Consider the following 21,221-nt stretch of genomic DNA (forward strand, 5'->3'; position numbering starts at 1 on the left):
CAGGCTCCTTTCCCACCAGAGAGGTGACATTCCATGTCCCTAGAGCCAGTTTATGCAGCCGGGGATCAGACCGCCAAGGTCCCTGCCTTCGGCCGGTACCCAAAATACAATGCACCCGACCCCCTTGGCCCCTCCTGCAAGTGGTGAGCCCATGGTAAGGGGGTCCCATGTTGCCTCTTCGGGCAGTGACTCCATGGGCAGAGGTCCGGCCACCAGGCGCTTGCCAACGTGCCCCACCCCAGGCCTGGCTCCAGGAGGGTGCCCCGGTGACCTGCATCCGGGCAAGGGAAACTTGGCACCAATGTTGTTTTTCATCATGAGGGGGTCCTGGGCTACGCTTTGTCTGATCCCTCAACTAGGACCTGTTTGCCATGGGTGGCCCTACCAGGGGCATATAGCCCCAGACAACGGAGCTCCTAGGATCATTGGGACACGCAAACCCCTCCACCATGATAAGGTGGTAGCCTATATCATATTATTCTAACATATTCTTTATATATGTAAAGACACACATCCACACCCAAGGTTACATAACCAATTGCTTTATACTTCAGGCCTCCTAGCTTTGATCTTGACCCATTATTTCTCGAGCATGTCATTATCATCCGTTCAGAACTTTTTTACTCATTGAACAAATTTACCTTTTGAACAGGCACGCGCTGCTGGAGCCAACTTCCTGTTGCGGCGGTGTCCTCTGGTGGCAACAGACAGGAAATACACCCTTATTCACACCCAGGCTCCCCCGTCTTTCCTCTCTCTCCTTTCTGTCTATCGTCCCCCCTCTCTTTCCTGACTGTCTCTCTCCCCTCTCTGTCTCCTTCCTCTCTCCTCGCGCGCTCTCTCCCCCCCCTGTCTGTCTGTCTGTCTCTATTTCTATTCCCCCCTCTGTCTCCCCTCGCTGTATCCTCTCTTCCCTCTCTCCTCTCCTCTATTTCTCCCACCTGTAAGAGTGACGGTGGCCTTTAAGACCAAAATACATACGCGAGCCTGAATTCTGGCATCTATGTGAGTATAGTTTCGGTTCGTTTTCGTAATCTCAGATTAATTTTACTTCCTGAAAAAAAAAACCCAAAAAAGATCTTTCTCAACCTGAAACATAGAAATCGTCCACTTCCTGTCATGTGGTGACGTCATTTACACGCAGACGTCCATATGACGAATTCTCACCTGTGGTCACATCATCAGCTCCACCAGCTTCTATTTCCGTCCTCACAATCTTATTAAACGACTAAATTGGCTGCAGTCGTGGAGGTGAGAGACGGTCCTGATCCAGTCCACCTGTCTCCTGCGTCTCTTGTTTGTCATCATTTCCGCTGCAGACGTCGTCGGTCTGAGGATCTGAGCCCGGGACGATGCTGACCCTGCTCACTGCCATGTACCTGGTGGTCCGTTCGGCGTCCACGCAGGTGAGTTCAAACCAATCCGTTTTGGACCACCGCAGTGACCGCACGTCCTTGAACACACCATCAGAACTAAAGGATAGTTGAACTAAAACGTCACTTAGACCAGGTGGAGAAATGCGTGTTTCGTGTTTGCGTGATTAATCTGCGTTTAATGACAAGCATCGATGTGAAGGTGGAAACGGCTCCGGTAAACGCGCGATGTGAAAATGGCGGCTGGAAACGTAAGATGGGGTGAAGAGAAGTGTGACCCTGACCCGTCATCAGTCATTCACCCTTGATTCGGTTAATGTTGTTTCCAAGGCAGTTTAAGAACCGATTCTGTACCGCAGTATAATCGAGTAGAGCCAACAATACCACATCCGGTCAATGTCTTCAAAATAAAAAGCCGATCTATTCAATTAAAACCCGAGAAGAAATTTTTTTTTGTTCGTCTTGTTTATTGCTAGATATTGTTTACTCTAATCTCCTTTGAAAAACTATTTTTTGAAGCGTTTCTACTGGTTTGAATCGGAAGGTCGACGTATCTGAGACAGTTGTTCTTTGGAAACCTCAGATCTGATCTTTCTGAACAAAGATAAACAAGCTGTTTCAAACAGAATCTACCTGTGCAGGTATGCAACAGCCACTACCTGCTGATGCCGTAGACCTTCTGTGGCGCAATGACTCACGGGCCTAGTAAACATTTGTTACTTTTGTGTAATAAGAGCGAGCTTTCCTGTACCAACCTCCTGCTCCTAGCAAACAATTCCTTTTATACTGTCAATAATTTTGCAGAAGCAAGATTTGTCTTTCATTGTGAAAATGATGTTTTGGGCACTTCTTTCGCTGCCCTTACTGTTTTCGCTGCTTTCATGCTGATTTTCAGCACCATTGTCAGATGGTGCCAGCGGCTTTGTTCGATCTCCTTGGAAACCGATCCAACATGGCTGCCAGTGACCTGGATTGCCTGGATCATTTTGATCACCTGGAGATCTAAACATCTTAGCAAATAAGTAATTTTAATTAAGTCTGGAAAATTGTCAGACATTTTCATAACTATTTACCAGTCTGATGGTAAAATGCTTTAACATGGTAAACTGGTTATAGTGGGACAGAAAGGGTAAATGACTGGTTACACTGCGACAGAGAGGATAAATAAACTGGTTATACTGGCACAGAGGGGGTAAATGACTGGTTATACTGGGACAGAGGGTAAATAATTGGTTAAACTGGGACAGAGAGGGTAAATGACTAGTTATACTGGGACAGAGTAAATAGACTTAATTGAACATTTGTGTGGTTTCTCTTCTGGCCAGCAGGTGTCGTCAATATGCGTCTTCTTGGTTTAAATTCAAATAAATAGCTTGGTGGGCGTGGTGTTCGCCCTGAATTGCATTTCGGGAAACTGTGTTTTGTTCGCTGACTCGACTCTGTCGGACAGGCCGGCTTTTGCCTTCAAAAACTACAAGTGCCGCATTTCTTGCGGCGGGACTGTTTTTTCGTCGCATGACTACAGCGGACGGTAGAGGTGACCCTTTCGTCTACTCCGACTCTGAGACGCCGCAGTCGTAAGCATCTCCGCCTGGTAGCACTAATGGTAAGATTAAGGATTAGCCGCTCATTCTTGAGGCGAAAACGATATACCTCAGCGTTTCTCACGTTCCATTTATATCGCCATGATAAATAATCTTTCATTGGAACTAGAGCTCCTTTAATGAATTCGATTTTATGCTAACTGTAATGCTTCAGCTAAATGATGGGATTTATAGGTATTTCAGGGTGAGTAGACCATTGAAGTTTAGTGTTGGTTTACTTTAAACAGATGAATGCCTTGATCTGCAGCAGATACTTTGAAATTGATTCGGCGGTTGTGGAAACAGCCTCCATTTTAATGAACAAGATGTGGCGTCTCATCAACATCAGGTTACATCATGTGCAATGACTGACGTCGTCAGTCATGATGACCTAAATCTGTGCGCAATAACTTTTTGAGCCGTTTATTTCTTTTAAAACCTGAAGCCAGTCTCTGCACTATTCTTTCTTTCTCTTATTTATTAACTCTTAAACTATGCATCTTGGATTAAAGGGATTGAATCCTAACTACAGTTAAATTTCATACCAAATTTTCACTATTACAGTATGTGGGTTCATTCCACTCTTGGTGTCAAAGGTCAAAGTTTAGTGATCTGTAGGAGGAGACTGTGAGGATTTCATCAGCCACATAAACATGCTGGGCATAAACATGTGAACCAGCCCACTTGTTGCTTTAATGTATGTTTTGCTCGGTGTCCATGCAGGCTGAACCGATCCGTGTTGTTGTGACTGGCGCCGCTGGCCAGATCGCCTACTCTCTGCTGTACAGCATCGCCAAGGGAGATGTGTTTGGGAAGGACCAGGTAAGAACCTGGATGCTGGTCATGTAATCTGCAGAGATGCTATGTTACATAATGGCTGAACCATGAATGATGATATCATACTAACATGACAATCACGCCTGTGGTAATGCTTTAATCTCCGCAAAGATCAGGAGGGATGAGTTTCAGTTGGACGCGCTGAGGCCAGAGGCAGAACTGACTCAATCTTCATTCATTGGAGATTAATAAGAAAGAGGCCGTGTACGCTTATAGAAATATGGTTTCTGAATTTGTGCTTGAAACAGTTTTTCAGTTTTTAGTTTGAGTAAAAGCCAGCTTTAGCTTTAGGGGGCATTTTTCATGAATCTTGTGTTCCAGCCAATCATCCTGGTCCTGCTGGACATCCCCCCCATGCTGCCGGTGCTGGACGGAGTTGTCATGGAGCTGCAGGATTGCGCCCTCCCACTTTTGAGGGGTGAGGAATTACTGTGTGTTAACCCCTGTTTGAATCATGGATCCAGCTAACCTAAAGCTACTGCGCCAGCCTGAATGGTCCTGAATGATCATGTGACCAAACAGGAGGACGGTCATAAATGACAACTGTGATTGGCTGATGATGAAGGAGCCTCAGCAGCAAATCAGAGCAGCAGTCAGGAAGGGACATGACTGAAGTCCAGACTGATAACAACATAATCAACAGTGAAGGCATCATATCGTCAGTTTATCTGGATTAAAATGAACATCACAAATCTGCTGATCACATCAAGGCAATAGCAGGACAGATCCTTTATGTTCGCACTAACATATTTTAACAAATTCACAACTCATTGGCAAAAAACTGTATAGTTAGTTACAGTTAGTTATAGTTGGGTAAATAATTTTTTAAAAGATCTATGAATATTTAATAGCCTAAGGTTCCTGTTTGATGTCGGTGTTTAAACTCTATTGTTATGGATTAATGCCCCCCACAGAGGTGATCCCCACTGACGAGGTGGAGGTGGGCTTCAAGGATATTGACGCTGCCATCCTGGTGGGCTCCATGCCACGTAAGGAGGGGATGGAGAGGAAGGACCTGCTCAAGGCCAACGTGGCTATTTTCAAGACGCAGGGCGCCGCCCTGGACAAGTATGCCAAGAAGACCGTTAAGGTGACCTTTCAGGATTTGTTGTGCCTAAAGGTTAATGGAATTCCAGTGGGAATATTCAGGTTTTTATCTGATGTCTGTCATGTTGCCTATGGTTACACCTTTAGCAGCTTTCCTCTAATCTTCAGAGGATCTTCAGAGAGGAAAAATCAAAGTCCTTCTGGTACAAAGGGCATCATGTAAGCCGGCAGGTCAGGCTCCTCCTGGCCTGTAGCTTTGCTTCCTGCTGACCTCTTCTCACACGTTTGACTCTCACGTCAGGTTCTGGTGGTCGGAAATCCAGCAAACACCAACTGTCTGATCGCCTCCAAGTCTGCTCCATCTATCCCCAAAGAGAACTTTTCCTGCCTGACCCGCCTGGACCACAACAGAGCCAGCTCCCAGGTGCATACACGCACACACGTACACGGTTGCACATGAGCCGCACTTTGCAGCTTCAGTCAGAAGTGACAGCGGCTTCCTATTATTGCTGCAAACACTTAAATTCTGCCTTTATTTTGCTGATCTAACCTCAAATGGTCAATTTCAATTTTAAAAATGGAAACCTGAAGAACTTCATCACAGCAGGGAACAGCTGATGTTCTGCTCTGGTTAAAAGAACAGTAGACAAATTGCACTGACGGCTGCATCCTGCTCTGTTCTGCAGGTGGCGATACGTTGTGGTGTCTCCTCTGACAAAGTGAAGAACGTCATCATCTGGGGGAACCACTCCTCCACCCAGTACCCTGACGTCCACCACGCCAAGGTGGACCTTCATGGCGCTGAGATGGGCGTGTACGAGGCTGTGAAGGATGAGGCGTGGCTCAGAGGAGACTTCATCTCTGTGAGCGCTCACCACCTCTCCAGAACATTGACTGGTCACATTTAGCACACTGTCTAACCCTCCTCCTCATCTTCTTTCTGCAGACAGTGCAGCTGCGTGGCGCCGCTGTCATCAAGTCCAGGAAGCTGTCCAGCGCCATGTCTGCTGCCAAAGCCATCTGTGACCATATGAGGGACATCTGGTTTGGAACCAAGGAGGTGAGAAGAATCTGCTTTCAGCTACAGTTCTATGCCTCAGTAAAGACAGTATTTCAAATTCTGGTCTGTCCTTGAGTATAACCTTATTTTTACCTGCAGGGCGAGTTCATCTCCATGGGTGTCTACGCTGCCGGGAACTCCTACGGCGTTCCAGAAGACCTCATCTACTCGTTCCCTGTCCAGATCAAGGTGAGATAACAGTGTGACATCACCATATGTTCATTTGGCTCCTCCTACCGGTGTAATAAACACACCTTTAGAAAAAGATTGAATTCAGGCTCTTCCTGTAGATCATTTCATACATTTACTGAAGGAACTGACCTTAAACAACTATGATGCAAACATAAGCATAACCTCTGACCTCTCGTACCATCAGAATAAGACCTGGAAAATTGTAGACGGTCTCCCCATCAATGACTTCTCACGCGCCAAAATGGACGCCACCGCAGCGGAGCTGGTAGAGGAGCGAGACACCGCCCTGGACTTCCTGTCCCAGTGACTACCCCATCCTGCTGGCAAGGAGCAGCAACTGCAGCAGTCAGATGCTGTGGCGGCACCCTGTTCACGCCTCTAACACATTCACTCTTCACCGTCCTCACTGTGTGTCACCCTTGTGTGTGTGTGTGTGTGTGTGTGTGTGTGTGTGTGTGATGAGGCCAGTTCCTCAGGTTTGTAGACCTGTTTGATGATCACAACTGGGCCTCCATATGTAAGAGAACGTGGGTAGATGAGAACACACACCAGCTGTCCAGAACGTGTAACAGAACAAGTTATCATCAATAAAGCTACAACAAGGAAACCAAGCAGTCAGTCATCTGTCCACTCAATGGAATATTCTCAGCGGTTAGCTGGAGGAACTAAACGATTAAAATGAGCATATGTACCAGAAATGATCAATAAACCAGATAAATGATGAAGTAAATGAGCTTATGAGTTCATGTTCTGATACTTAGAAATCTTTGATCAAAACTGAGTCCATCATGTCCATGTGCTTTCATAGCAGAGAAACTTTATCAAACTTTAATCTTATATTCATTTTGAGATCTTATTTGTAGGGTAATATTTCATTGTTTTGTTCATATAAGAATAGACCAACATTAATGAAGATCAAATAAAGATAAATACACTAAATTAAAACTATTTGTAAGAAACTTAAATCCTGAAATTGTCATTTATAGTGGGCGTGGTTTGCCCACTTTCAGCGAATCGGTGTTGTCCTCCGATTTTCGCGCTGGTTACGTCATGGGCTGGGGGGGTGGACCTGGCTCGCGCTGGGCAGCAGCTGCTATGCTAAAAGTACCAGGTTACATGAAGTGAAAGGTTCTGCCGGTTCTTTTGGTGTTGACGGTACCTCGACCCGGCTCCCGGTGATCCATGTCGTTCCTGGTGCGTCTCTGAGCCTCCGCCCGAACTTTGACAGTTTTCAGGTGGGTAACAGCGGCACACCTGTGGCTGTTTGTAGATTAAAAACTCTGTGTGTGTGTGCGTGTGCGTGTGCGTGCGTGCGTGCGTGCGTGTGTTTTAAACCCGATTAGCAAACAGAATTCCACAAATCTGTTCAGTTTAATTTCCTCATAAATTCCATAAGGACTAAATTAAACCGCCTTCCTTCCAGCTTTTCTTTTAGACCTTTATAACAATCATGAGTTTAGAGGCTCAATCTGAGTAAATATGGTTTTATTACATGAAATAAAAGGTAAATTGGAAAAAACAAATCCACAAAATTAATTTAGCTTTGAAATGAAGAAAATATTAAGCTAAAGACGTGTCTAATGTTGGTCACTGGTTAATTATTTAGGTTATGTCATTTTCTGATTATTTCAACTAAATCTTTTCCTACAAAAAATATAAAAATCTTGCAGAGAATCATAATTTTCCTTGGATCCGAGAAAGAATCAATATGAACAGAAATAATTCAACAGTTTTTTTTAATAATACAAATTGAAATCAGGATCTTCCCAGGTGGTAGTGAAGGTTGCCGTGGTGACCTCTGAGGGCCGTCTATCTTCATATGTTCTGGTTACAAGGATTTACTCATGTAGCTTTAAGACGTTCCTGCAAAGACACAGATATAAATACCCCCCCAACACACACACACACACACATGCACACACTGAGGCTAAGCACTATACACACCCAGCTTCACCTGCGTGTGTGTTTGTTTTGTACCAAAAAATCCATTTTACTAGTAAAGTGAGGACATGTTGGCCAGTCCTCACAATTTCAAAGGCCTGTTTGAAGGTTAAGACCTGGTCTTAAGGTTGAGGTTAGAACTGGGATTAGGTCATAGGTCAGAAGGATGGTCATGGTTTAAGCATTATGATAGTGTTTTTATTGTCTGACTACAGAAGAGCTTTGTAAAATAATCAAGTCTCATAATTAAGTAAAATTATTATAATAGTTTAATAATCTCCGCCTGGATAAAAATCACATTTTCTTTATATGAAAGTTATTAAATTAATTAAATATTCAGAACTTAAATTCTTGTCATTCAGATCAAATACAGCATCAACCTCTGGTCATGCACAAACCTGTGTGTGTGTGTGTGTATGTGTGTGTGTGTGTGTGTGTGAGTGTGAGTGAGAGAGAGATGTGCGTTGGGGGGCTGTGATTGGTGCGTGCGTATGGGGGCGTGGTCAGGTTGGGGTTCGGCGCTGCAGATTCAGGAGCACGGTCTGATGAGAGGATGAGGTGGACGCCTGTTGTTCTCTGACAGCTGCTGTGGGACAGTTAAAGGGACAAATTCATGCACGTCTGACTCAAACACACCACTGCTGCTGGTCTCCTAGTTATTGCAGACACCGGTGAAATGTATCTTTCTTTAGTTGGTGAGTTAAAGTTCAGGCTGCTTCTGTTAGTTCTGCTGGTCTGAGGGTGAACGAAGTCTTTGTTGCTTCCATTAACTATTTTTAGAATTTTATTTGATTTTTTTTTTTTAAAAACTATTTTAACTGTATTCACTTTTAGTCAGCTTTTACTAATGGAATTTTAATTTCAGCTCATTAAATAAAAGAGCTGTCTGTAAATGTCTCCTTCCTGACAAATGTTTAATTCACACCAATATTAGCCTTTTAATATTTGACTTTGTGTGTGTGTGCCCATGCACAGGTCTGACCAGAGGAGGAGCCATGACGGAGTTCCAGGAGAAGCTTCGGCAGCAGCACGAGGAGTCGCTGCACCGTGAGCTAGAGGCACTGCTCAGTACCGCCGACCATGCTGACGCACAGGTGAGGACATGACACGCACAGGAAGTGGGTCAGGACTGGTTTATGCAGCCAACAAACAGAGATTCACTGGAAGACCTTCTGGGTTCAGGATGTTCCCTTCACAACACAAATATTTGTGAAGTCCAGGAGGTTGATTTCCTAAGCTGAGAGGGTTCTAACCCACAGCCAGAGGTCAACCACCCCGAGGTCATGGCACAGGCATGCACATACACGTGCACACAGACACGAGAGCCAAACTGGTTGTCTTGTCCTCCCCCACATCTTTGTATTTGTTATTCTCTCCAGAGATCAATCAGATCTGTTGTTAACAAGCTATAGAGCAGGGGTGGGCAAACATTTTGATTCGTGGGCCACAATGGGTTCTAACATTTGACAAAGGGGCCGGACCAGGAGCAGATGGATGGATGGAGTGCTTTGGTAACCTCACCTCATTGGAGAAAAAATACACATCTTGGGATATGGAGAAAACATGTGCTTTAATTTCAAATGAAAATGAAGAGAAGCATTACAACAAAATATCTGACTTTGGAATGAGTCTTAAAACATTTAAAATCAAATGAATAAAATGTGCCTTTTTAAAAAAAATTAATAACCATTTCTATTTTAAAGCACTGAAAGTTCTGTTATCCTTCAGGATATCACCATCACTCTCCTCCTGACTGTCTTTTTTCTAGTGGGAAAACACCAGAATTGCAGTGAAAATTTAACATTAACAAGGTTTATTCATTTAATTTTTCAAGTTTGGCGGGCCGGATTAAAACGTTTAACGGGCCGCGTGTGGCCCCCGGGCCTTAGTTTGCCCATGCCTGCTATAGAGGTTTTAAAACCCTTCATGACTTCATCCTTCCAGTCTGGAAAAGTTGTTTTTTCTTTGAGGGTTCTCTTAGTTTTAGGGATAATTTGAGCTGAGGTCTGCAGAAAGGAAGTGGGTCCACATCCACTGATTTGATTTGTTTCTGTTTCAGAGCAGCAGAAAAGACTTCCAAGGCTTCCAGAAGCTCTTTCACAGGTTCCTGCAGGTCAAAGGTCCTTCGGTGGAATGGTCCAAGATCAATCGGCCACCGGAGCAGTCGGTAAGCAGTAGAGTGCCAAGCTCTACTTCAGGCTGTGAGGCCTGAAAAACCAGAACCTGTAGCAGGCAACAAAGAGCAGATAAAGAAACCCAGAATCAGGTCCGAGTTATGAGCAGCATTAACAACATCTGAGAACAGCAGTGAACTGGTCCTGACCAGCACCTTTGGTTCTGACTACATGGCTGCAGGTTGTTGTGATTTGGGTCCTTTTGAAACAATTTTTCATCCTTTTACGTGAAAAAGCAGCATTTGTGAGAGACGGGAAGATTCAAAGTCAATCAGAAAGAACGAAGCAAATGAAACTAGATCAGGACCAAAGAGTCAGCTGGACATTAGCCAGTCTGCCCAAATCCCCCCCAACACACACACACACGCACACACACACACACACACACACACACACTCTCACACACCCACAAGCATTCCCAGAACGCCGGTCCCATCCAGACTGAAGGTTAACACTAAGAATAGTTTGACCGCTGCAGTTTCAGGATATGAAGTTATTTTTTCACATCAGTGACATGACAGGAAGTGAAGGACACTGTAATCAGACAACTTTCAAAATAAAAGACTGTGCTACTTTAAACCTCATTCCAGTTTAATGACATCATCCACAGGCTGTAATAAATACAGAAAAAGCCCCACCCCCTTTAAATATGAGAAGAAAATGGATGATGGTGGAGCTGGAAGGGTTCCTGAGGTTCCTGCAATGTTTCTGTTCAGGTTCAACCTTATGAGAAGATCAAAGCCAAAGGACTTCCTGCTGACATCAGCACCTGCCTCAGCAAGCTGGCGGTGGTCAAGCTCAACGGGGGACTGGGCACCAGCATGGGCTGCAAAGGCCCCAAGAGTCTGATCAGCGTTCGCAATGAGAACACCTTCCTGGACCTGACGGTGCAGCAGATCGAGGTAGAGTCCGAAGAAGAACCAGGTTGCTGCTGGTTTCTCACAGTCGGCTTCGTCTTATTTTCTTTCTATTCTCAGCACTTAAACAAGACGTTCAACACAGACGTTCCGCTGGTGCTCATGAACTCCTTCAATACTGATGATGATACCAAGAAGATCCTCCAGAAATACAAACATCACCGCGTCAACATCCACACCTTCAACCAGAGCAGGTATCAGTATCATCATCATCACCATCACCATCACCATCACATAACAATACTTTAAATAGTCCTCTGCACCACAGCAGGACTTTCTAATCTGTAACTGGGACTGGGAAGACAGGTTTGATGTCATTTCTTCTCTAATGGTGTCCTCCTGCAGGTATCCAAGGATCAACAAGGAGTCACTGCTGCCGATAGCCAAGAACATGGCTGTGAATGGCGAGAACGCAGAGGCCTGGTACCCACCGGGACATGGAGACATCTACTCCAGCTTCTCCAACTCAGGACTGTTGGACAAACTAATCACAGAAGGGAAGGAGTACATCTTTGTGTCCAACATTGACAACCTGGGTGCCACCGTCGACCTCTTCATCCTGCACCACCTGATGAGCCAGCCAGCTGACAAACGTTGCGAGTTCATAATGGAGGTCACCGACAAGACCAGAGCTGACGTCAAGGTCAGCCAGCAGGCGGGAAAACTGCCTTTTGAGTGGCGCTGATCTCTGAGAACTTCCTGTTTCCTGTCTGCAGGGCGGCACGCTGATCCAGTACGACGACCACCTGAGGCTGCTGGAGATCGCTCAGGTCCCGAAGGCCCACGTGGACGAGTTCAAGTCCGTCACCAAGTTCAAGATCTTCAACACCAACAACCTGTGGATCTCACTGCCTGCCATCAGGAGACTGCAGGACAAGAATGCCCTGGACATGGAAATCATTGTCAACCCAAAGGTGAGGGGTTGCTTCAAGGCATTCTAGGACACCAACTGGCGCTCAGCTTTTCGAAAGAATTATCATCCATTTTAAGGGATTCACAAAGAATATTCTGATCCATGACATCACTGATTAGCCATTATTGATCACACAGCAGTTTGTGAGGTCTCCCAAGTTTTAACCAGATCTCTGAATGTCTCTGCAGACGCTGAAAGGTGGCTTGAATGTCATCCAACTGGAGACCGCGGTGGGCGCTGCTATCAAGAGCTTTAGCAACGCCATGGGCGTGAACGTGCCGCGCAGCCGCTTCTTGCCTGTGAAGACGTCCTCTGATCTGCTGCTGGTGATGTCCAACCTGTACAGCCTGGATGCCGGCTCGCTCACCATGAGCAAGAGGAGAGAGTTCCCCACAACTCCACATGTCAAGCTGGGCAGCTCCTTCACCAAAGTCAGTGAGCGCAGCCAAAGAGATGGTTAATGAAGAGGTTCTCAGGGGTGTTTCAGTAAACAACCAATCAAACAGAGATGCTTTCTGAAGTTCCGGTTCCATTACTGCATAAAAGTTTTAATTTGTCACCTTTTAAATTGTTTGCATCCATTTTGCTACTTTAAAATTGGCTGAGAGAAAAACTGCCGCCCCCATTCTAAAACCTCTACAGGTCCAGGAGTTTCTGTCCAGGTTTGACAACATCCCAGATATGTTGGAGCTAGACCACCTGACCGTGTCGGGCGACGTCACCTTCGGGAAGAACGTCTCTCTCAAGGTGAAAACGGGCAGATTTAATTCCAGTCGCAAAACAAGCAAGCTGGACTTTTAAAAGAGGTTTTATTTTCCATCACGTTTTGACTCAAGCTGGACCAAATGTTTTGTTTATCCAGGGAACTGTCATCATCATAGCCAACCATGGCGACCGAATAGATATTCCAGCTGGAGCCATGCTGGAGAACAAGATCGTCTCAGGAAACCTGCGCATCCTCGACCACTGATGCATGCTGGGAAAAAGCCTTCGGCCTCCTGGTCGGTTTGAATCTGAGACTCCGCCCTCTTCCTCTGCACACGCCCACATCAGCAAACAATTACTGGACCGCCAATTAAAGAGATGCATGATGTGTCAAATGAGGGTCATGTGATCATTTTAAACTTTTACTTCAGTGTCAACTTAAACTATGTGAATTTCAACATTTTATAGGGATTTTTTTCAAAATCATCTCATTTAAACTGCAGCAGACAAGAATTCACTATCTTTTATTCACATCAGACACACAGACACACACACACGTTCAGATGTGTCATCTCTGATCAGAAGGCACTTCTGAAACAAACTGATGTTCCAGTTTAGTGTCTGACAGGAAACTGGTCAAGGTCACATCAGCGAGGTCAGAGGTCATTTAAAAGAACGGTCCACTGAAAGTCAAGTCCAGCAGTCATCCCAGGATGGAAGTGCCCCAATTCCGCACTGGTTAGAGATGTGATGACATCCACGCCGAACCTGGAACCTTTGTTGTAGCTGCCGAGCTAAACTCTGCTGAGGTGGACGCAAATCCAGATGCATCCTGACTGGTGAGATTGTTTCAAAGCAAATAAAAAGGGAAACAGCAAACACATCCAGTCATGAGGAAAGATGACCGTTTTGGAATCTTGAGGCTTCCATCACCATGGGAACCATCTCTTTACAGTAAAGTCTGCAATGCCGTAGAGTTTCAGCCAGGCCTAGACGGCGGATGCAGCCTCGTTGGTCCAAGGTCAGAGTCACCTGATTAAGTTTCAATCCAAAGACAATTGATCACAAAAGACAAAGAATCAGACGTTTTGCTCCTTTTAAGAAACAAAATGCAACAATCTGAGCTTTTGGGCTAATTTAACCTCACGTGAAACAAAAAGCTCATGCAGCTCAAATAAAACCTCAGCAGGATGTAAGACAGAGTTTCAAGCTTGGATAGTAGTTGTTTTACTTTGGTAAGGACAGGACTTCATCTGGATTCTTTAATTCAGCTTTAGTAGATTTCCTACAGGCCTCAAGCACAACATGCTTATAAAATTTGTCAGTATTTTTAAAAATGGGTGTTTTTGTTTGTTGCTGCAATAAAGATGACGATTGAGTCAACTGTAAAAATCTCTTAAAAAGAAAAAAAAAAATCACCACAGTGTCGAGTGTTTTAGGAAAATAAATTACTGGTTTCTTGCTGTTTCTGTTGAATTGCACAGTGAGGCGAGGTGGCAGCAGCTGTAAAGGAGGCTCTGAGAGTTCTTCCAGACTGTCTGTTAAGGTGGAAATCTTGAGGGAGCCCTGCCTGCTGCTGCTCAGTTCTTTACTTCTGCTCCCTGCAGGCCTCCATCAACTTCAGCCAGGCCCAGCTGGGTCAAGGGCTTCCTCTAGGTTGGTGCAGTCCTCATCACCTCTTCTGCTCCCAGATCTCTGCCATGTTCAAGTCTAGATGTTCAAGGCTCTTCAGCCCTTGAATGTTCTCTGTGTAGAACGCCACGTCCACGACCACCAGCCTGCCAACAACAGGCAGGGCAATCAGGTGATCAACTGCTTGAACTGTGTGTGTTTGTGTGTGTGTGTGTGTGTTACCCGTGCTGAGGCCCTCCGTCATTAATAACACCCAGTCGAGCAAGCTGCCTCTTAAGGTGCATCTTAAAGCTGCCGTTGATCCTCAAGAACAACATCTGTCAGAGAAAGCTGACTTTGCTGAGCTGTGACTTCACGCACACGCGCCCACACACCCACACAATCGTCACTCACCTGAGTCTGCTCCTCAGGAAGCAGCTCATAAATGGCTTCGTGCATTTTCGCCATCTGCTTACAGACGTTTCTGAAGCAGAGCGATGGCATCGGAGCTTTCACCTCATACTGGAAAACAGCAGCAAGCTCAGTCACAACACAACATGTCATGACAAAACTGACATTTGTTTCCTCATCTGAAGGAAACATCAGGGTTCTCCACCTCTTCTCACCTTTGACAAAACCTTCTCAAACAGGCTGTCCATGATGGCCACCAGTTTGGCAGAAACCTCTGCAATGTGGTCATTGTAGTCCTGAAAACACAGATGGCAACACAAACCAGCTGTGTGAGAGTGAGTGTGTGTCTGTGTGTATAGGGTCATGACCATGTCTGCTGATTACCTTGGTAATGTGGTCAAAGTGTCGGAGGATGCTGAACTGTTTTGACTGCAATTTGGTCTCAAAGTGAGCTCTGATGATGGGAATGTAGTGAACAACCAGCTGCAGGCAGCGCGAGGCCAATGCTGCACGCACACACACACACACACACACACACACACACACACACACACACACACACACACACACACACACACACACACACACACACACACACACACACACACAAAAATGATTTCACTCAGGAAAGTTTGTCAATCGTTTCCAACGGTTCCAGTGGGAGCTGGGTCCTACCCAGGTTTTTGGTGGTGATGGTCTTCAGTCCGACCACCTGCAGCGCTCCGGCTCCCAGGACCAGCTGGCAGCTCCGGGAATTGAAGTGCTGCAGAAACATGGAAGAAGCTTTACAGGGACGTCACTAAAACTGATGTTAATGGCTACTGAGGTGGCTCTGACCTTCAACAGGTCTGACAGGCGTGTCAGCATGTCAGTGGCGATGGATGGGATGTCATTGACACACTGACAGTATTCCAGAAAAATCCGGATCAGCAGCAGAACCGTCCTGAGGAAAAACAGAAAGCATGTAAACGTTTAATCCCCCATGGTGGTGCGGTCCGCTCAGTGGGGCACATACCCAACAACGGCGTACTTCTGACCATCAACCAGCAGGAACTCTGCAGGCTTCCTCTCCTCCAAATCTGCAGAAACAGTGAAAATCTCTCTGAAAAGATGTGTTCCTGTCTGAGGGACGCACAGACAGACAACAAGGATGACGCTCTGACGTCAGAGCACAGATGGGTGTTACCTGGGATCTTACGCTCTGGGAGGGTAATCCTGCCGTCTGCAATGCTGTTGACCAGATCCTGGAACTCAGCAGGAACCTCTGCCTGCTTCCAGCGCTCGTTATCCAGGAGGAGGCTGCGAGACCAGAGGAGATGATCATCATCTAAGCCCAAGCACATCAGACAGATTTTTCCTTCTCTGCAGAGACCTGAGCTTGTTCTTGCGCTCATCGTGGAAGCGGTGGACGAAGCGGTTGGCCTGGCTCTGTAACGCCCCCCTTAGCGAGACGCTGTGCCTACCGCACAGCTCATCTGTGTCCTTGGCAAAGGCCTCCACCACCTGAGACAGACACACGAATTCTGCCGCACTCAGACGCTCCAGGGAGCCATCCTGCAGGAAACACGGTCATGTGACTTCTGTAGGTTCATCAGCTGACCTGTGTGTGGGAGGGGTTTCGCCAGTACCTTGGCCCGGGCTGTCAGGACCTTGACGCAGCGGTCATGGCTGATATCAGAGGCCGAGTACAGTAGGTCCTGGATGTTAGTCATGATGCGCTTCAACTCGAGCTCAGTGGGCATCGTGGTCTCACCAGGCCTAAAGGCAAAAACATGTGAGACACTCCCGTCTCCCTTCCAACCTTCTTTACATTAGTATACAGACGTCATCTGGTCCATCCGATCAGCACAAACTAGCATCAATGCAAGTTACTGCTGATGGACTCGGCTCCACACACGTACATTAAGCTCGGCTCCCTGCCAACTGGCGTCTCCACAACCTCAGAGGTGGAGTCACAGCCAAGGGCCTCGGCCTGGCTCTGTTGACCCCTGGAGCTGGTGACTGGGTCCTGATTGTGGTCCCGGACCTGCTGCTGGACCTCATTCAGAGCGTCACTGATAAAGAGACCCTCATGTGTGAGGTAGGCCAGCTCGGCCTCCCCCTGCAGAAGCAAAGGGCTGTGTGCTTGAGACTCCCGCGTTTGAGACTCTGAACCCAAATCACCCGGGACCCGTTTCTGACCCGAGAGCTGAACCTCCAGGACTACATTTCTTATGATGTTCAGGGTGGCCTGGAAAAAAACAAACAATTGTGATGTTGAGGATAAATCGAAGCGCTGAAGTGAGCCGAGCCTGAGAGCCACCTTGATCCTCTGCAGGAAGAGTAGAAAACTCTCAAAGATGTTTTTCAGCAGCTGGAACCACTGAGGAAAGGTCATCACACGCATCTGCTCAGCAAACCTTTACATAGTCAAAAGAAAAGATCAAATATGGTCCTTATGGGCTCAGGTTTCTAATCTAACCATTTTGAGCGGTTCCTAACATGCCCATTTACATCCACTCACTTTGTGACGACTTCGCTGTCGATTCCTTCAATGTGCACGAGAGCCTCAGCTACACACTGAAACCAACACCACATCATGTTCAGCATACATAAGTCTCTCATCTTTGTGCTGAATTCTCCTGCCTGGTTACCTGGGCGACGATGGCCTTCGCAGACACCATAATCTCGTCACTGTAAGTATCCAGAAAGTCCAGCTTCCTCTGTCTCAGCAGGCCGAACACCAGAGACTCTAGGCGCTCCTGACACACAAATAACACACACATATCACTGTAAACCCCCAACAGTGAGAGCAAGGCAGTGCTCTTGGCTGTGAGGGTGTGGCCAGACCTTCTCCAGGACCTGCGGCTCCTCCCTCAGGCTGCGGCTCATGTCGCCGCGGACGTACATGCTGAAATCTTCCACCATCATCTTATCAATCAGCTTCTCCAGCTCACACAGCTGTGAGCCCAGATGTCTGGGGAGGAGGGAGATCAGCCGATAGTCATTTCAACTTCCTATTTCAGGGAGAGTTCAGGTCTCACCTGAAACTGTGGATCCCCTGAAGCTCTTGCTGCAGCACCTCCTTGGTGGTTGAGATGAGCTCCAGTGCTCCGACAAACTCTGAGGTGGAGAGCAGTAGCTGCACGGTGGGCTGGGTCTGGTGCACCGCCGCCATCAGCTTCAGCTTGTTGTGTAGCTTCACACAGTTGCTACGGGTGAGGGCGATGCGAAGTGCCTGCAGAGGCCCCTGGCACATGACACGGTCAATGGCAGTGGTGCGGCTGCGCAGCACGGCTACAGCGCACTGCGTCTCCTGTAGTCTGTCCTGCAGCTCGTGCTGCGAAGACATGGCGTGGAAGAAGGCCTCAGAGCGCAGTGAGATCTGCTGGGCGATGCTGACCTCCACCACGTCCAGGTAGTGACTCATCTGGAGGATGTGAGCATGCGTGGCACATTATCAGCCCACATGAACATGAACACAAACGTGAACATTAAATTGAGACGAGCCTTCACCTTCTCCTGCAGAAGTTTGGACGAGGACACGTCTCGGCTGCTCTTCCCGCCGGCGCTGTTGAAGTGCGACCAGGGCAGAACGGCGTTGAAGGTGGCCGGGTCCTCCAGAGCAAAGTCAGGCTTCATGAAGATCTGAGAAACCCAACAAGGAACACGACAGCGATAGAAGGAAACACACAACAATAACGTCAGAGGGACACGTTCAGAGGAAATTGGGGAAGAATGCTAGAGCTAACAGAGACAAAGGAAGAGGTATCACCTTGGGGACTTTCTCCAGCTCAGCTCTGGGTTTATCTGGAGGAAACAAGAGAAGCTTTGGCTCACCAACACTCCACGAGGAAACAGTTTTGGTTTCAGTCATGTCTGAGTGGTTAATCACCGTGATTGGTGGTCATACTGGAGATGGCGTCCACATCCTCTTTAATGGGACAGATGGTTTTACAGCGTTCATGGATTCTTTCCCTCTGAAAAACAGATTTTGGGATAAAACAAGGGCTGAAAAATACAACTAAATCAGATAAAGTTTTTGTCAATATAAATTAAACTTTGTTACATAAGCAATATGTGAACCTTCTGATATTGCTTTGGCTTCCTCACTAACTGCTCCTTTCCTGGCTGCTGTGGCCTTTACCTGCAACATCTCCTGCACGTACAGACCAAAGTGCTCTCTGGTGATATTGGGGAGGCAGAATGAGGGCATGACCTCGGCCTCGGCGAAGTCCAATCCCCATGTTTTAGTGAAGAAGTCGGATTCGCGCTTGGCGAGCCGCGGATCGTTGAGCGCAGCGGGGAGGTTGACTTTAGAGCTGTAGACTGTCCACCTGTCGTGTTCTGGAACCACGGACGGGCCGGCACATAGGCCACGTCCCTCACCTACAGAGATGGGAGGAGAACCAATCGAAACTCAGACCAGCTCTACCTCTTCAGCACCTTTTCAGCAATTACCATTAAGATAAGGGACAACGCATGGTCCCACCTGTGGGTTCCTTGGGGCAGACGTCAGGCAAAGACTGGACAGGCTTGCAGCGAAGAGGGGCGGGCTCCTGCGCCTTGAGGAAGATCCCATCTCGGGCTCCATGTGGAAATGAGGAACTGTTGCTGGAGGCCATGACATTAGGACACGCCACCCAGGAGGCTAGCTGGATGACAGACAGACAAGAGCAGAGCTCAGAGGTCAGTCACACAAGAACATTTAAATAAATCAATGAATCCCCACCGACGTTAGAATCAAAGACCAATGAAAATAAAGCAGCTAGAACGCCAGGAAACATCAGTTAGCAGAGCCCGTCAGCAGGGGGCAATAGAGATGCTTTTGGGACCTGCTGGCATAAACTGGGATCAAAGGTGAATGCACACTTGCTGGGCTCTGACCCTTGTAGGACTGGACCCCCCTCCCCCAATTTGAGGGTTCTAACATCATGTGTCTGTTTTGATCACAAGAAGAGAATCGGATCACAGTGTAAATCAGGAGTGTATCTAGAACAGCTGTGGAGACAGTGCCTGAGTGTTTCCATGATGACAGAAGGAAATAAACGCTGACCAAACAAAAGAATTAAGGAAATGTTATGTCTAATTTAGGATGCTCTGAAACCAATGCTGCTGGTGAATGTAGGAGAGATGATGGAGGTGCAGTAAACCATCTGTGAAGGTTGATTTTCCTCACTGAACAAACGGTGAATTTCAAACAGATAAAGAACTTTTTCATCTTCTGTGGTTTTGTTGTCTGAACTGACAGAAAAATATTTTTTCTGGATTTATGCAACAGACTTCAGAGACACCACTGGCCAAGAAGAAATAAGCATTCAGTGTGTGAAGGAGGACTAAAGGTCTATCACATATTTTTTCTCCTTCCCCGCTACAGAAAAACAGTAACATCACAAGTCCTGGCTGTAGAAATGAGTCCTCAACGTGATAAAAATACAAAGTGTTTGCCTGGTTTAAATTTAGCGATTTTACTTCCTTTTGTTTTACTCCTGCGGGTGCTTTAAGCTTAAGTGAACGTCTCAACTGTGTTATTTTAGAACACTGATAATCCATCACCATTATTATAGTCATTATGTAATAAAAACCTAATGTATGAAATTAATGGGAAAAGGGTTCCGAGATTAAGGATTCTCTATTAAATATAACGTTACAGGGACAAGAATGTATAGAAGGCAGACGCAGATATTACTGCGGCATTGGAGGCTGCAGCTCTTACTTTGTTTGGGGAGGAATCACGACCAACACCTTCAAAACAGAAACCGGAGGAATCCTAGCTCTCAAATACTTAGCTGGTTTATTCGATGTCTAACACTGTTTTTTACAGCCACCTCTTCCATGCAAACGGAGACTTTATTATAAACATTTGGTCCCTAACACTTTCTACTGGAATAAATCATTGAAAGCTGTGACTGGAGCCAATCAATTAGCCGTAGCTAAGCTAAAATGATTGCTGTATTCGTTAGTATGGAAACAATAATCATTATGGTTGACAGTAACGCCATTGAAAACGATAATAAGAGACACGCAGACGCGACTGTGCTCACGATGACAGATAAGACTAAGCTAAAGATAAGCTATGGCTAATGCTACTATTAACAGGAACTATAGCGATATTACACGTAGACTGGCTGATGCTAGCAGGCTAGCGAAGGCTCTGATGGAAGTACAAGCGTGATAAACGAAGTGTAGGGAGTCTCCGTCATACCTGTTGAGTGACACACAGCGACCGATGTCTGTCCTCTTTGCCATCACAGAAATGCCGGATGAACCCGGAGCAAAACAAGAAGACCCACAACTGCAGGTGCCACCATTACTGCGACCATGATGCATTGCGGGGAGGGTCAGCCTTGAGTGCGTCTTTTGCTGCCGTAAGCTGCTGTCATCGTCTGGCCAACCCCAGAACTGCACCCGCAACACGAATGACACGAATGTGTTTTATGTTTTACAGATTTAACCAGATATATATTCTTTTTTTTTT

General features: G+C 46.5%; 3 protein-coding genes across 5 annotated transcripts; 2 read left to right on the forward strand and 1 right to left on the reverse strand.

The window, feature by feature from the left end:
* The first annotated feature begins 1,233 nt into the window (after positions 1-1,233).
* mdh1aa (malate dehydrogenase 1Aa, NAD (soluble)) lies at positions 1,234-6,817 on the forward strand. Of its 2 annotated transcripts, none has more exons than XM_011612661.2 (9): positions 1,234-1,406; positions 3,680-3,778; positions 4,115-4,211; positions 4,708-4,883; positions 5,142-5,264; positions 5,527-5,703; positions 5,787-5,900; positions 6,000-6,089; positions 6,277-6,817. In XM_011612661.2, exons 1-9 carry the CDS (start codon positions 1,353-1,355, stop codon positions 6,397-6,399), a joined length of 1,053 nt encoding a protein of 350 aa, XP_011610963.1. In that variant the 5' UTR covers positions 1,234-1,352; the 3' UTR covers positions 6,400-6,817. The 2 variants fall into 2 exon arrangements, with proteins under 2 accessions (XP_011610963.1, XP_003972246.1); XM_003972197.3 differs by lacking the exon at positions 1,234-1,406 and adding an exon at positions 2,828-2,979.
* Positions 6,818-7,171: 354 nt separating this feature from the next.
* ugp2a (UDP-glucose pyrophosphorylase 2a) lies at positions 7,172-13,137 on the forward strand. 2 transcript variants are annotated; one of them, XM_011612660.2, is made up of 10 exons: positions 7,172-7,327; positions 9,009-9,127; positions 10,093-10,200; positions 10,924-11,109; positions 11,185-11,318; positions 11,470-11,767; positions 11,841-12,038; positions 12,226-12,468; positions 12,680-12,784; positions 12,900-13,137. In XM_011612660.2, exons 2-10 carry the CDS (start codon positions 9,029-9,031, stop codon positions 13,005-13,007), a joined length of 1,479 nt encoding a protein of 492 aa, XP_011610962.1. In that variant the 5' UTR covers positions 7,172-7,327; positions 9,009-9,028; the 3' UTR covers positions 13,008-13,137. The 2 variants fall into 2 exon arrangements, with proteins under 2 accessions (XP_011610962.1, XP_003972245.1); XM_003972196.3 differs by lacking the exon at positions 7,172-7,327 and adding an exon at positions 8,551-8,728.
* Positions 13,138-13,250: 113 nt separating this feature from the next.
* vps54 (VPS54 subunit of GARP complex) lies at positions 13,251-21,140 on the reverse strand. Its single transcript, XM_003972232.3, has 23 exons — positions 20,949-21,140; positions 19,236-19,398; positions 18,891-19,132; positions 18,639-18,723; positions 18,519-18,553; positions 18,260-18,391; positions 17,788-18,173; positions 17,594-17,720; positions 17,398-17,505; positions 17,268-17,323; positions 17,067-17,163; positions 16,666-16,994; positions 16,393-16,522; positions 16,137-16,318; positions 15,951-16,063; positions 15,780-15,843; positions 15,602-15,707; positions 15,440-15,527; positions 15,149-15,270; positions 14,980-15,060; positions 14,768-14,875; positions 14,597-14,691; positions 13,251-14,520 (listed from the first exon to the last, which is right to left on the reverse strand). Exons 2-23 carry the CDS (start codon positions 19,366-19,368, stop codon positions 14,415-14,417), a joined length of 2,925 nt encoding a protein of 974 aa, XP_003972281.2. The 5' UTR covers positions 19,369-19,398; positions 20,949-21,140; the 3' UTR covers positions 13,251-14,414.
* Positions 21,141-21,221: the final 81 nt, after the last annotated feature.

The sequence above is a fragment of the Takifugu rubripes genome, chromosome 17, assembly GCF_901000725.2.
Source record: "Takifugu rubripes chromosome 17, fTakRub1.2, whole genome shotgun sequence".
In the NCBI taxonomy this organism is placed as follows: Eukaryota; Metazoa; Chordata; class Actinopteri; order Tetraodontiformes; family Tetraodontidae; genus Takifugu; species Takifugu rubripes.

What these genes read in the sequence shown, in the direction of transcription:
- vps54 (XM_003972232.3), bottom strand. Translation starts at nt 19,368, where the DNA reads ATGGCCTCCAGCAACAGTTCCTCATTTCCACATGGAGCCCGAGATGGG. An exon ending in CCAAACTTCTGCAGGAGAAG is followed by an intron (nt 18,174 to 18,259) that starts GTGAAGGCTCGT and finishes CACATCCTCCAG; the next exon opens with ATGAGTCACTACCTGGACGT. An exon ending in CAGGGGATCCACAGTTTCAG is followed by an intron (nt 17,721 to 17,787) that starts GTGAGACCTGAA and finishes CCTCCTCCCCAG; the next exon opens with ACATCTGGGCTCACAGCTGT.
- ugp2a (XM_003972196.3), top strand. An exon ending in CACACCTTCAACCAGAGCAG is followed by an intron (nt 11,319 to 11,469) that starts GTATCAGTATCA and finishes GTCCTCCTGCAG; the next exon opens with GTATCCAAGGATCAACAAGG. An exon ending in AAATCATTGTCAACCCAAAG is followed by an intron (nt 12,039 to 12,225) that starts GTGAGGGGTTGC and finishes ATGTCTCTGCAG; the next exon opens with ACGCTGAAAGGTGGCTTGAA.
- mdh1aa (XM_011612661.2), top strand. Translation starts at nt 1,353, where the DNA reads ATGCTGACCCTGCTCACTGCCATGTACCTGGTGGTCCGTTCGGCGTCC. An exon ending in CGCCCTCCCACTTTTGAGGG is followed by an intron (nt 4,212 to 4,707) that starts GTGAGGAATTAC and finishes TGCCCCCCACAG; the next exon opens with AGGTGATCCCCACTGACGAG. An exon ending in ACAACAGAGCCAGCTCCCAG is followed by an intron (nt 5,265 to 5,526) that starts GTGCATACACGC and finishes TCTGTTCTGCAG; the next exon opens with GTGGCGATACGTTGTGGTGT.